This window comes from Liolophura sinensis, chromosome 6, assembly GCF_032854445.1.
Source record: "Liolophura sinensis isolate JHLJ2023 chromosome 6, CUHK_Ljap_v2, whole genome shotgun sequence".
NCBI classification, from domain to species: domain Eukaryota; kingdom Metazoa; phylum Mollusca; class Polyplacophora; order Chitonida; family Chitonidae; genus Liolophura; species Liolophura sinensis.
The window spans coordinates 32,364,523-32,379,272 of NC_088300.1; the positions used below are offsets into that span (position 1 = coordinate 32,364,523).

Sequence of the window (14,750 nt, forward strand, 5' to 3'; positions counted from 1 at the left end):
TTTCACCTGAAGCTTGGTGTGTAAAAATGCACCTTCAGAATAACATCTTATCTTAATTGATACTTTTGATGCCAACACTTAAGTTTTTCTGAAAAGAAAATGATCAAACTGAAACAGCAAGGTGGATGAATCAATCACAATCATACAAAGTCTTTTGTTCGAAAAATGCTAAACTTTGGGTGAAACATCGTACTTTTCACCCTTATTGATGTATTCTCTTGTCACAAATTTCACCACACACTTACATATTTTTCTGGGCATGGGAGTGAATTTGACAGCAAGGTACTCGTAGCAGGGCTCGAAGACTCGAGCAAAGTGGGATGTTAACTGCGAGCGCAGTTAACATCCCCTTTAGACGAGTCCTTCGGCCAGATACCCAGTACCTCCTGTCCCAACACACTGCCCAAGAAAAAACAGATTAAATCCCGGTTGCAACAACACTTCTGACACGTCAAACCTTACGTCGACTTGATCTCAGAACAAGTCAATCCTAAGCTGTGTTAAAAACTACATCACCCTCTACTGTTGTGCTGCAATACTTGTGAACTACTAGCCGCACGAATGTGGCTCAACTGATGTTGCAGAACACTTTGTTCTAAACATCAGAAACATTTTGTTCTAGTCTGCGTAAAACTGGTTTATATGAGACACAACACAACGAAAGTATGCCGAAGCGAAGAGCTTTCGTTAAAACACCAAGGATTTACTTGATCGACCCGTTGATCGGAATATAAAACTGAAGCTATAGTTGTATGCAGATATGATGCATCTGTTCATCAATGCATAAATCTACAAGGTCAGGGTTTACTACATAAGATTTAAGGCCGCTGTTAAGGTAGAATAGAGAGCGCCTCTCGGATCATTGCAGGAGTGTGTGAAGCTGTGCAAGCAGTAGCTTGCTACGGTAATACATTGTTAAATCTACTGTCAGCTTCACTCGTGGAGCTTGTGAACTACATAACATATGTACATAAACATCTTTGCATAACTATACAGGGGGCCTCCGTGGCTCAGTCGGTTAGCACGCTAGCGCCGCGTAATGACCCAGGAGCCTCTCACCAATGTGGTCGCTGTGAGTTCAAGTCCAGCTCATGCTGGCTTCCTCTCCGGCCGTAAGTGAGAAGGTCTGGCAACAACCTATGGATGGTCGTGGGTTTCCCCCGGGCTGTGCCAGGTTTCCACCCACCATAATGCTGGTCGCCGTCGTATAAGTGAAATATTCTTGAGTACAGCGTAAAACACCAATCAAATAAATAAATAAATAAACATCACTATACAGAAATAGCGATGTGTCACAGAGAAGGGTAATATGGTTGACGGATTTGTTTTAGGTGGGTTATGCTCCTCATTATTTCCATTTGTGAGCAGTACATTCCTGTCAACTTCATGACACAATCAACTGGTGAATTTACTGTGTCAGTCTTGAAACAGTTGTAAAATCATTTAACAAGAAAAGAATTTACACAAATCCACTCAGTTTCAAAACAACCTTGTCTTATTCATTAAGAGCTTTTGCCATTAGCTCCATGGAAATACCTTTCACAGGAATACGGCGTAAAACACCAAATAAATAAATAAATAAATCTCTTTCACAGTAATTAATCATGGCAGCATAAAGTGCTTTGTTGCTGAAACATTAGTCCACTACACCAAACAATGAACTAGGAAATGAAAACGAGTTTTGATTTGGGCAAACTTTCTTATTATTAACTACACACAAGGTGACAACAAAAGGTTTCTTTCTACTGATCTCCATTTGTGTGGGAGTCAAAATCTACATAATATGTTCTCTCAGATGATCATCCAACACATATTTATATAGGGAGTGTCATATACATGTAGGCTTCATGTAAGTTGACAAGAAAATGTAATGTAATTAATTAGCATCATCTATCCTATTTGTCAACAGTGGGGATTTCCAATGTAAACAGCCAGTGAACCATAAATTGATTTCTGCTTTGCTCTTATGCAAGGAAAATGCATGTTTATTAATGTTTTTTTTTAATTTCATTAAGAAGCAAGGATTCTCAATCAACCTGAAAAGAATTAATAGTATTTTCTATCTTGTTCCTTTAACAAGTGCCTCATGGTTACCACCCACCTTGTCCAGGTAGCCCAGGTGATTTTGTTGAAGACATCCTTTTCTTCCGCCAGCTTCCCACTCGGTACAGCAAACACCTGCTCCACATAAGCACCTGTTCCTACCTGTAACACACACAAACAGTTTCATAATGACACTAATGGCAAACTGACAAGGTGTCAAAAGGTTGGCGTTATACAACACTCCTACATCATAGTTGCACGGCAACAGAAAAAAAATACATTCTCTTCAAGGTCAAATTAGCACACGTAGCAGAGCTGATACTTGAGATCCAACTCATTTTCCGGCTGAAGCAAAAAAAGTATACAGGAGAGTTACATTTAGATGTAACTACAATTATGCACTTTGTTTCATTTGCACTGTGAATATGTATCAGATCAAGTTGGCAAGTTGTGGCATCACAGTCTATGTAGTTCTGTGCAAAGAATAAACTCCAGAGAGTTACAGCCAATAACAGCCATCTGAGTTAACATTTTATACATGAAACAAACAACCATTCTGAAAGAATTGCATCTGCAACACGTTCCCTTACGGTTTGCCTTAACTTTGTTGAGAATGGAAAAAACTGTCCGAAATTCACACGTGATTTGTAAGTCTGTGAAAACATCCACAAATTTTTTTGAAACTACCAAACAAATGGTAAACGATAGCCTGCTGAAGTGTAACTGGAGCTTAAAGCAGTACATGGTTGTTGGTTGGTTGTTTTTTCCTTACACAAACTTGGGGGCAATATGATCATGCATTACCATTTGAGTCTAACAAATAAATCAAGCAAACCGCCCAATAACATTACCTAGCAATGAACAGCATAAGATTGTGCTTGCCCTAAAACACTGACTCGTCAGCAGAGGAGTCCAGCTGGATCACAAAACTGGGGGGTTCTAAGTAACAGATCTAGCAGAAAATCACATGACATTGTGCTTACCACATATCTGATGTCAGCAGAGAACCACATAACACTGTGCATACCCTCACATACTGACTGTCAGTACAGAGCCACATAACATTGTGCTTGTCCTCACACACTGACTGTCAGCAGAGAACCACGTACATGTAACATTGTGCTTAACCTCACACACTGACTGTCAGCACAAAATGACATAACATGGTGCTTACCCTCACACACTGACTGTCAGCTGAGAACCACGTACATGTAACATTGTGCTTAACCTCACACACTGACTGTCAGCACAAAATGACATAACATGGTGCTTACCCTCACACATTGACTGTCAGCTGAGAACCACGTACACGTAACATTGTGCTTAACCTCACACAATGACTGTCAGCACAGGATCGCATAACATTGTGCTTGCCCTCGCATACTGACTGTTAGCACAGAACCGCATAACACACATTGTGCTTAACCTCACGCAATGACTGTCAGCACATAACCACATAACATTGTGCATACCCTCACATATTCACTGTCAGCACAGAACCACATAACATTGAGCTTACCCTCACATATTCACTGTCAGCAAAGAACCACATAACATTGTGTTTGCCCTTGCATACAGACTGTCAGCACAGAACCACATAACATTGTGCTAACCCTCACATACTAACTGTCAGCACAGAACCACATAACATTGTGCTTACCCTCACATATTCACTGTCAGCACAGAACCACATAACATTGTGCTTGCCCTTGCATACAGACTGTCAGCACAGAACCACATAACATTGTGCTAACCCTCACATACTGACTGTCAGCACAGAACCACATAACACACATTGTGCTTAACCTCACGCAATGACTGTCAGCACATAACCACATAACATTGTGCATACCCTCACATATTCACTGTCAGCACAGAACCACATAACATTGAGCTTACCCTCACATATTCACTGTCAGCAAAGAACCACATAACATTGTGTTTGCCCTTGCATACAGACTGTCAGCACAGAACCACATAACATTGTGCTAACCCTCACATACTAACTGTCAGCACAGAACCACATAACATTGTGCTTACCCTCACATATTCACTGTCAGCACAGAAACACATAACATTGAGCTTACCCTCACATATTCACTGTCAGCACAGAACCACATAACATTGTGCTTGCCCTTGCATACAGACTGTCAGCACAGAACCACATAACATTGTGCTAACCCTCACATACCAACTGTCAGCACAGAACCACATAATACTGTGCGTACCCTCACATACTGACTGTCAGCACAGAACCACATAACATTGTGCTAACCCTCACATACTAACTGTCAGCACAGAACCACATAATAATGTGCATACCCTCACATACTGACTGTCAGTACAGAGCCACATAACATTGTGCTTGTCCTCACATACTGACTGTCAGCAGAGAACCACATAACATTGTGCTTACCCTCACATACTGGCTGTCAGCAGAGAAGTCCAGCTGGATGACAAAACTGGGGATTCCATTACAGTATCCAACACGGTTAAGAGCAGGACCCTGGCTGATGTCGTAGATATCCACATACTTATCCTCTGTCCCCACTACCAGGTATTTCCCATTTGGGCTGAACCTGTGTCCCAAGAAATATAAACACAACAACAGAAATTAAAAGATCTACTATTCCATGCAAACATTTTAGATACAATGTTACAAACAGCATAACATAATCTGAGATGTTCATATGTATTAAAGCTAAAGTGTAAATTTAAAGTTTTCTGTTTCAAAATTGAATATCATTTGTACACAATAAGCAGAAAAATAAGGTAAATGCTCGTGTAGTTTAATACCAAAATAATATCATTATATATTACAAAGAATACACTTTGAACTTTCAATAATCCATTTGTTCTGTATTTTTTTTTCTTTTTAGGGATCAACTTGTTTCTTACAGACGAGAAAAAATTCAAAATTTGATAATGGAGTAAAACTGTCTAACCTTAAGTCATTAACAGACCCGGCCCGGTCCCTTCGTTTGCCCCACATCTTTAGGCCATTACTGTTGAGAACAATGACTTCTCCATTTTGGAGGCCAACCGCAATGAGCTCTCCATCATGGCTAAAGCAAACAGATCTAGCGGGTCCCACCACCAGCTTGGCCACAGATGTCTGTAACATTCAAGGAAACCATGAGAGAGGCAGAATCTGGAAAGTTCTAATCACTGATTATCTCACAGTGCATCTGCATGATTGAGAGTTGCCATTCACCGGTCTTTTGATTATCATATTGATACTCCGAAGAATACATGTACAAGTATGTATGCTTGGGTTTTCACGTGGTACTTAACAATTTTTGAGTCATATAACAAGGAAGAATCATTAGGTGCGTGTATATACTATATATCTTCTTGTAGGAGGACAAGTCCAAAGTGCTGCCGCCACTGACGTATCATGCCAAAGACACCATACCTGACACCCTACTCACTCACATTACACTAACAATGGGACAACCTCTCTCCTTGCTGTAACCCCTCAGTGCTAAGTGACAAGCAAGTCAGCAACAAGCACAATCTTTAAAGTCTTTGGTATGACCCGATCTGGGTTCGATCTAACCACTAGGCCACTGCAGTGGTTCATATTCCAATGAAGAGGACCTGCAAGGTTGCATAGGTTACAAGATCTTCCCATTATAACATGCTCCAGGTAATGAACTTTCCTCACTATCAACCATGGTAAATGAATTTTAACCTTAGACTTGTAAAGTGTATCCCATGATTCACTGTATTGATTGTGGTTCTTACTGAAGAGCATTGGCCCTGATCAGGGGATAATATAGAAGTTCCAGTCTGTAATCCACAAGCCCACATTTCACTGAGCAGTTAGTCTATGCTCCTGCCACCAACAGATCATGTTTTCCTCAGTTTTAATCATAATGAATTCAGTACATAGAGGATTACTTCACAAAAGGAGCACCTTGATTGTTTTATGATCACCATTTTATGATGAAAAAGAATTCACTAGAAAACTCTGGAGATTGAAGAGCGTGAGCATGACCACCCAGTAGCTTTACACATGTGGAGTGGCATGTCAAATATCTATTAATATGCATGCGGAACTATGTTTTCTACGTTTACTGGAGGTGTTCTTGATTGCAAAATGCAGGAAAGGTAACTCTTCTGCAATAGGAAGAGAATGACAAACTTGATTCAAATTATACGGATGGTTGCTGACAGATATTTCTCATTGAAATCCATTTGTAGCACAAATACACATGTACACATAAATGTTGCATAATGAGGGCTCAGAATAGACAACTGTTAACAAGATAATGTTGTGACATGACTTCCACGTTACCCGAACAACTGTTCGTTGTTTTCAGGAATGCAGTGTACATTATCATATTTGTACTAACTGGTATGAGCGTGGATCGAGTGTTTGGAATCTACTAGTTAGCAACAGTCACCCCCTGACTTCATACTTTCTTCATTTTAATTCATGGCTATAATTATATTATATTTTAGCAATTAGGAACCATAACCAGGGCAATGAAATGGGCGGCAGGCTAATCACACACTTCTGTCATCTTGCCACTAACTCAGCCCGTGAGAAAGTAAACAACAGTACCGTCGGCCGAAACTTTTTATCATTTAGCGTACCAACATCTTATCCATTTATACTATGTCCAGGTCTCTTACCAGATGTTATTTTTGCACTTCTGTTTTTTCCTGTAAAGCAATTAGCTGGTCAACAAATATGACAATGACACACAAGATAATAATATGTATATTGGGACTGACTAAATACGTAATGGATACAATCCGGTTAAAAGCACACCTGAAAAAGTAAAACTACAGCAGCAAAGTTTACACTGATCAGAACGAAACTATTTAATGTCCTGATTACCGGGAATGACAACTCACCTTAGTTTGTAGATCCCAGAGTCTGACAGACCCGTCATAACTAGCAGTGATGAACTTAGGCTGGCTGGGGTGAGGATACAGGCCCCAGACCTCCCCTTCTCCATGGGCAGAAACAACCACCTGAGCAGAACCACCCTTCTCCCCTATCTCCACCACAGAATTCTCTTTTGTACCCACCAAGATCTTACCCTGTTAAAAAAACAACAGAAAAATATAAGGCTTTATGTTGATTAATGAATTTTTTTCTCTAACCTCAAGATTTCCTTGAGATTAACAACAGCAGTCTGGGTCAGCAATTCAAACAATGATAAAAATGTTCTATCCCGAATATGTAAGCCAAATAACGATTATACTGTTTTACCCAGAACAAATAAACCCCAAATCACAATGATACTGTTTTACCCAGAACATATAAACCCCAAATAACGATGATACTGTTTTATCCTGAACATATATACCCCAAATAACGATGATACTGTTTTACCCTGAACAAACAAACTCTAAATAACGATGATACTGTTTTACCCAGAACATATAAACCCCAAATAACGATGATACTCTTTTACCCAGAACATATATACCCCAAATAACAATGATACTGTTTTACCCTGAACACATAAACTCTAAATAACAATCAAACTGTTTTACCCAGAACATATAAACCCCAAATAACCATGATACTGTTTTACCCAGAATGAATAAAACCCAAATAATGAGGACACTGTTTTACCCATAACATATAAAACCCCAAATGACGATGACACTGTTAGTTAGGACTTAGGTTTGAAAGAAACCCTGACAACAAATATCAACTTCACTTCAAAACAGTTGCAATGGAGTATTAAAGGAGGACTTTACATTTATCTATGTATGGGCAAAAAGTTGATAAAATCACACATGGAATTACTTCTGCATAGATTTGATTACTGCTGACTTATTATCCTTTTCAAAGGGTCGGAATTCCCTGTAATAATGAGTACTAACGAAACTTAAGGGAACTTACCTTACACCTACAGACAGATTTGACGACGGATGATTTGCTGCCCTCCTCTAGAAGAGGGAATGCACGGCATCTCTTCATTTCTTGGTCCCATAACTTCACAGGTCCGTTGTCCTTCACCCTGCAGGTAGCAACAGCTTAAGCATCATCCAGATAAGGGTTTAATTATTTTTTTATTTATGTACTATGATTACTCGGTTTTACTTATCTGGTGGCGGTTAGATTTATGGGTGGAGGAAAGATTGTTCGATATATATCACCAAAATATATAAAGGATAGGTTCTGACATAACCGTTTACTTTGTTATATATTTAATGATAGGTGTCTGTGATATATAAACTGGTTTCAGTAGCATTTGTAAAACCTAAAACGATAGAATGATTCACAACTAGAACAGACAAAATCACAACTACACTAAAAGTTTGTTCATGGGAATCCCAAATCCAAAGCTTCACAAGCACTAATTTTACTCGTGCTTACCCTGGTTCCTTGCCCCCTGTGACAATAAGCCCATCCCTCAGGGTGGTAAACATGGTGAAGACAGGACCAGAGTGAGCCTTCTGCACCAGTCTCACCAAGGTGGTGTCCTTCCACACAAACACATCTCCGCTCAGCGATCCCGTGTATGTCATGTTGTTCTGAACATACACAGAGAGTTCAAATGAATAAGTTTTCAAACAACTTTGAATGTTCAAAACAAAAAACAAATGAAACGAAAAAAATGAAAAGCCGGACATATGAAATGGTTTCTTTTTTCGTGTAAGGACATACAGACATAAATTCCAGGATCAAGCCCTGGTCAAATTAATCAACATGCTTGATTTCCCATTTTTATACATCATTTTCAACATCACACATTATGAATAACCTCTCATATCTCATGAACAGAAAATTCTTATAAATCATAATGCTTTTAAGTGAAAATCAAGAATGGCTCTAAGCGAAGGTAACACCAGAGATGTAATTACATTGTAGCTATAAATTTCATTATTAAGACATTTAGAGCCTGTAGATGTGTCACAACTTACAGCCCCAAATGCCACAGACAACATGGTCTGCATCCTCTGTGCGTCTCCACCCATCCCAGCATCTGTCAGAATCCCACGCTTCCCCACCAGCTCACCCCCAGCCACCGTCCAGAACTTCACATGGCGAATCCCAACTGTCACAAACTGCGTGTCAGAGTCGGGGCGGAACTCCGCGTGAAATATCCGGCTGGAATGGCCAGGAGTCATTGCAACTTTTGCACCTAAGAATGAGAATAACATATATGTTTCATTATTGTGTTCAATGTTTAAACTAATCGATCAAGACTTAACTGAATACTTCTTTCTTGGTACTTTTTTTCTCTTGTAAGATAACGGTGAAAGATAATATTAAAGAACAGAAGATGATTAGGGTTTAATCCACACTGGTAGTATTTCAGCCATATCATGGAGGAACAGTCAATTAATAAGAAGCAATCCATTCCCTTCCCCTTCCTTCCAGTGCCTTTAAGCCTTTCAAGTTTTCCAATTCATCTTGTTAACAGTTAACACCGATGAAGAGAAGATAAATGATATGGATATGCTACAACTATGACATGAGTAGCGTGCCCTAAGTCACAACTATAGTAAGTTATAAATGACTAGTGTAGCATGCCCCAAGTCACAACTATAGTAAGTTATAAATGACTAGTGTAGCATGCCCCAAGTCACAACCATAGTAGGTTATAAATGACTAGTGTAGCATGCCCCAAGTCACAACCATAGTAGGTTATAAATGACTAGTGTAGCATGTCCCAAGTCACAACCATAGTAGGTTATAAATGACTAGTGTAGCATGTCCCAAGTCACAACTATAGTAAGTTATAAATGACTAGTGCAGCATGCCCCAAGTCACAACTATAGTAGGTTATAAATGACTAGTGTAGCATGCCCCAAGTCACAACCATAGTAGGTATAAATGACTAGTGTAGCATGCCCCAAGTCACAACTACAGTAGGTTATAAATGACTAGTGTAGCATGCCCCAAGTCACAACTATAGTTGGTTATAAATGACTAGTGTAGCATGCCCCAAGAGACAACTATAGTAAGTTATAAATGACTAGTGTAGCATGCCCCAAGTCACAGCTATAGTAGGTTATAAATGACTAGTGTAGCATGCCCCAAGTCACAACTATAGTAAGTTATAAATGACTAGTGTAGCATGCCCCAAGTCGCAACTAAAGTAGGTTATAAATGACTAATGTAGCATGCCCCAAGTCACAACTATAGTAGGTTATAAATGACTAGTGTAGCATGCTCCAAGTCACAACTATAGTAAGTTATAAATGACTAGTGTAGCATGCTCCAAGTCACAACTATAGTAGGTTATGAATGACTAAGGTAGCATGCCCCAAGTAACAACTATAGTAGGTTATAAATGACTAGTGTAGCATGCCCCAAGTCACAACTATAGTAGGTTATAAATGACTAGTGTAGCATGCCCTAAGTCACAACTATAGTAAGTTATAAATGACTAGTGTAGCATGCCCCAAGTCACAACCATAGTAGGTTATAAATGACTAGTGTGGCATGCCCTAAGTCACAACTATAGTAAGTTATAAATGACTAGTGTAGCATGCCCCAAGTCACAACTATAGTAGGTTATAAATGACTAGTGTAGCATGCCCCAAGTCACAACTATAGTTGGTTATAAATGACTACTGTAGCATGCCCCAAGTCACAACTACAGTAGGTTTTAAATAACTAGTGTAGCATGCCCCAAGTCACAACTATAGTAGGTTATAAATGACTAGTGTAGCATGCTCCAAGTCACAACTATAGTAAGTTATAAATGACTAGTGTAGCATGCCCCAAGTCACAACTATAGTAGGTTATAAATGACTAGTGTGGCATGCCCTAAGTCACAACTATAGTAGGTTATGAATGACTAGTGTAGCATGCCCCAAGAGACAACTATAGTAGGTTATAAATGACTAGTGTAGCATGCCCCAAGAGACAACTATAGTAGGTTATAAATGACTAGTGTAGCATGCCCCAAGTCACAACTATAGTAGGTTATAAATGACTAGTGTAGCATGCTCCAAGTCACAACTATAGTAAGTTATAAATGACTAGTGTAGCATGCCCCAAGTCACAACTATAGTTGGTTATAAATGACTAGTGTGGCATGCCCTAAGTCACAACTATAGTAGGTTATGAATGACTAAGGTAGCATGCCCCAAGTCACAACTAAAGTAGGTTATAAATGACTAAGGTATCATGCCCCATGTCACAACTACAGTAGGTTATAAATGACTAGTGTAGCATGCCCCAAGTCACAACCATAGTAGGTTATAAATGACTAGTGTAGCATGCCCTAAGTCACAACTATAGTAGGTTATAAATGACTAAGGTAGCATGCCCCAAGTCACAACTAAAGTAGGTTATAAATGACTAAGGTATCATGCCCCAAGTCACAACTATAGTAGGTTATAAATGACTAAGGTATCATGCCCCAAGTCACAACTATAGTAAGTTATAAATGACTAGTGTAGCATGCCCCAAGTCACAACTAAAGCAGGTCATAAATGACTAGTGTAGCATGCCCCAAGTCACAACCATAGTTGGTTATAAATGAATATGCAACCTGTACAAAGATGCACTACAAACTAACATCCAAACATCCGTCAGCTTTCACAATCCTATGTTGTGAATTTGCCATGACATTCGCCGGAATAATATGCTGATCAAAAAACGAGCTGGACAGAAAATACTGACCATTATATGTTCCCCACCCAACCCAAGGCCCTTAACTCATTTGCTACCTCAACGTCATACAGCCCTCGCTACTGCAACCCTGTTCACCGCAACCCTGTTTTTGTTTCATGATTTTTGGATAATTCAACCATCAGATTTTCGGTGGCAGTTGGTATTTTTGCTCTGTGAAGTGTGTAAACATTACTTGATCTCTTTATTAGAACTGTGTATCTCTTGATGTGAGTAAAATTGCCTTTCCGTAGTTCGCGTTGGTGTTCTTACTGGCACAGTTTCTGATTGTTCAGGTTTGTGTCTCTCGTTAATTCTGGAGCGTAGTAGACTCAAAGTTAATTCCTCTTCGTGGAAGAATCTTCTGTGTCAATGCTAACATCTGAAACCGAAATATCGGAATCCTCCCAATTGGAGTCGGAATCCTCCCAAAGGTCTTAAAGCCCTCAAAATTGTCATCTGTACTTGAGTCAGCAATTTTGGGAAATGCCTCCAAAAAAGTCATCAAATGTCCTCTACATTCTTTTGTGCCTTTTTATCGCTTGCAACCAATGAAAATCTATGAACACCACTTGTGTGGTTTCCATAGGGTCTCATAAGGCAGTATTTGATTGGTTTAGCTCCCAAAAAATCCCAATTTCCATGCAAATATAGACCAGTCAGAGACAGTGTATTATGTGGCTTGAGCCGCTCGCGGGGAAATGAGGTGCAGTCAAATGTGTGGCTTGAGCCGCTCGCAGGGACCAAGGAGTATGGTTAGGCTGCAGCTTAAGCCGTTCCCAGTAGCGAAAGAGTTAAAATGACTCTACGTGACATAATGTATGTAAATATATTTTTCCCACATCAGACCAAAACATCTGGTTTTCATGTATACATGTATATTCCCATATCCAACAGCCGATTTGTTTGCTGACTAGGTTATCTCCCTTTGCTCAGTTGTGAAAACAAAAGTTATAATGGTTTACCTTTACATCAGTCGTCTGCCGTATTGGTTGGTGTATTGCAGGATGAACTTGTTACATGGTAACCCAGTGATAGAATACACGCCGACACCTGCCCCAGTATGAGGGTTACTGATCTATATACTTCCATATCCTACCACTTAGTAATCAATTTCCACCACAGCTGCATGGCTATGAAGAAATTCTCTAACATGAGCATACCTTCTTGCCATCTCCATACAACAATGTTGTGTTCATCCTCCAGACCCACTGTGACCAGGTACTTCCCTGTACTTGAGAAGTCCACACAGCATACGCCTTTTGAGTGGTCACCACGAATCACTGACAAGGTCTCCTTTGTAGCTGCATCCCAAATATGGACTGAAGGGGTGTTGCCAATTTGTCCTGTGGCAACTATGTTTTTGTACTTGGGGTGCTGATTGGTTGTTAGGGAAATGATGTCATCTGTGTGCTCTAAATAAAAACTCTGACTTCCTGGAAAAGAATAAAGAATTGAAACTAGAATTGCAATCAGTTTTACGGCTTTCAAGCCTGTCTTTCAAGCCCTCAGCTCAACTTTTGTCGCAAAACTATTCAAAACAGGAAGAAAAAACAACAGATTCATGATGAGCAGCACAAACTTTACCAAGTTGAGTTTTCTTCGTTTTCAATTTCAAAAATTTTTGGTCACGTGACAAATATGCAAAGTAGCAAGGTTATAGGCTATAGGCATGGGCTCTGCAATTTAAATTTGCCTAATTGCATTCTATCAGCGTATGAAATTCCAAGTGAATCAATCAGCCGTTCTTGAGAAGAAGACGATTAAAGATTTTTTCAGATGTCAATATTGCGGCAAAAGTATGTCACTCAGATAGTTCTAAACAGTGCAAAAAAAATTTCCCATGCACATCCTCTACAAAGCATGCCAGTTGCCAACTGAATCAATGTTAAAGCAACAGCCTGAAAAATTTACGTTTCAAACAAATGATGGTGCCATTTACACTCATCTGCAAGAAAACTACTGATCGAAGTTCAAATCGGTCTCCACCTTGCAGAAAGAGCAAGTCTTGAGCTACAATTAGGTGAAATTTTCAGATTTCTAGCTCTCAACGTTCTCAAGTTACATCCCATTAAAATTACGTAACTATGTTTAAGTTTTTTGACTGTATCTCAAAACCGTACCAAGATGGACAAAAAACCAAAGGCAGATTTGGAATCAGTGGCCAAAAATACACAAGAATACATCAAAAACAAACTGAAATTTCAAAATTAGTTGTGACATCACAATTTCGACCAATAGCACGCTTACGCAGTTTTTAACTAAAGTAAGTGACTTTCTCAAACTTATTGTTACGCAGAACTGTCTACCTGCATATCAAATTTCAAAACAACCCATTCAGCGGTTCTTAAGAAGAAGAAGTTTAAAGGTTTTACACTAAAAATCAAATATGGCCACCAAACCACGTGATCTAGAGAAAAGGCCCAGGACACTACTTCAAGTACGGGGGAATTTTACTGCAAAATTTCCCGTCAATCGGTTAAACAGTCTGGGTAGTAGCTTTCCCATAAAATCCATGGAATAGTAATATTAATATTCCGAATAAGAGGCTTTCCAGGCTTTTAACTTGGAAGAATAAAAATACATACCAATATTCATTGAACATTTATTTTATGTAGTTCAGCTTTTATATATACCTACATGTCAGATTACATGAAAGAAAAAAAGCAGACTAAAACTGGAATACAATCTGGGGAGCAACTTCATCATTTCTACACCATCTCACACATGAGTTGATGTAACCGATAAAAATATGATGTGCACAGCAGAAAAGTGTGTCACCTGTAGAGAGATTCTGCACAACGCCTGCACCGGCTGTGTGGAAAACGATCTCTGCTCCATCATTGATGTAGAACAGGTTATTCCTGGAGTCAAACCCACGGTAACCGTGAACATATTCCAACTGCAGGTCCTGGTAAAAACACAAACTCAACATCATGTCATCAGTAACTATTAAAGGAGAAGAGAACGTAAAAACGATGCCAAAATCACATCAAAGAGCATCAAAACTTATTTGCAAATATGATCTTTATCATTTTTTTGGATCTTTTGAAAAGGGTATTTGAAAATATTTTTGTATGGTGGGTATTTGGGACCAACTTTTGGTATT

General features: G+C 39.3%; 1 protein-coding gene across 1 annotated transcript in view; it reads right to left on the reverse strand.

Moving 5' to 3' along the window:
• Positions 1 to 323: 323 nt before the first annotated feature.
• The window catches only part of LOC135467102 (echinoderm microtubule-associated protein-like 6), a 36,896-nt gene continuing 22,469 nt past the window's right edge, over positions 324 to 14,750 (reverse strand). The window contains exons 25-34 of the mRNA XM_064744863.1: positions 14,423 to 14,552; positions 12,805 to 13,077; positions 8,938 to 9,158; positions 8,390 to 8,547; positions 7,913 to 8,030; positions 6,910 to 7,098; positions 4,989 to 5,158; positions 4,460 to 4,622; positions 2,102 to 2,205; positions 324 to 399 (exon numbers count right to left, since the gene is read on the reverse strand). Of these exons, the coding sequence (XP_064600933.1) occupies positions 324 to 399; positions 2,102 to 2,205; positions 4,460 to 4,622; positions 4,989 to 5,158; positions 6,910 to 7,098; positions 7,913 to 8,030; positions 8,390 to 8,547; positions 8,938 to 9,158; positions 12,805 to 13,077; positions 14,423 to 14,552 (1,602 nt within the window). The remainder of the gene's footprint in view (positions 400 to 2,101; positions 2,206 to 4,459; positions 4,623 to 4,988; positions 5,159 to 6,909; positions 7,099 to 7,912; positions 8,031 to 8,389; positions 8,548 to 8,937; positions 9,159 to 12,804; positions 13,078 to 14,422; positions 14,553 to 14,750) is intronic.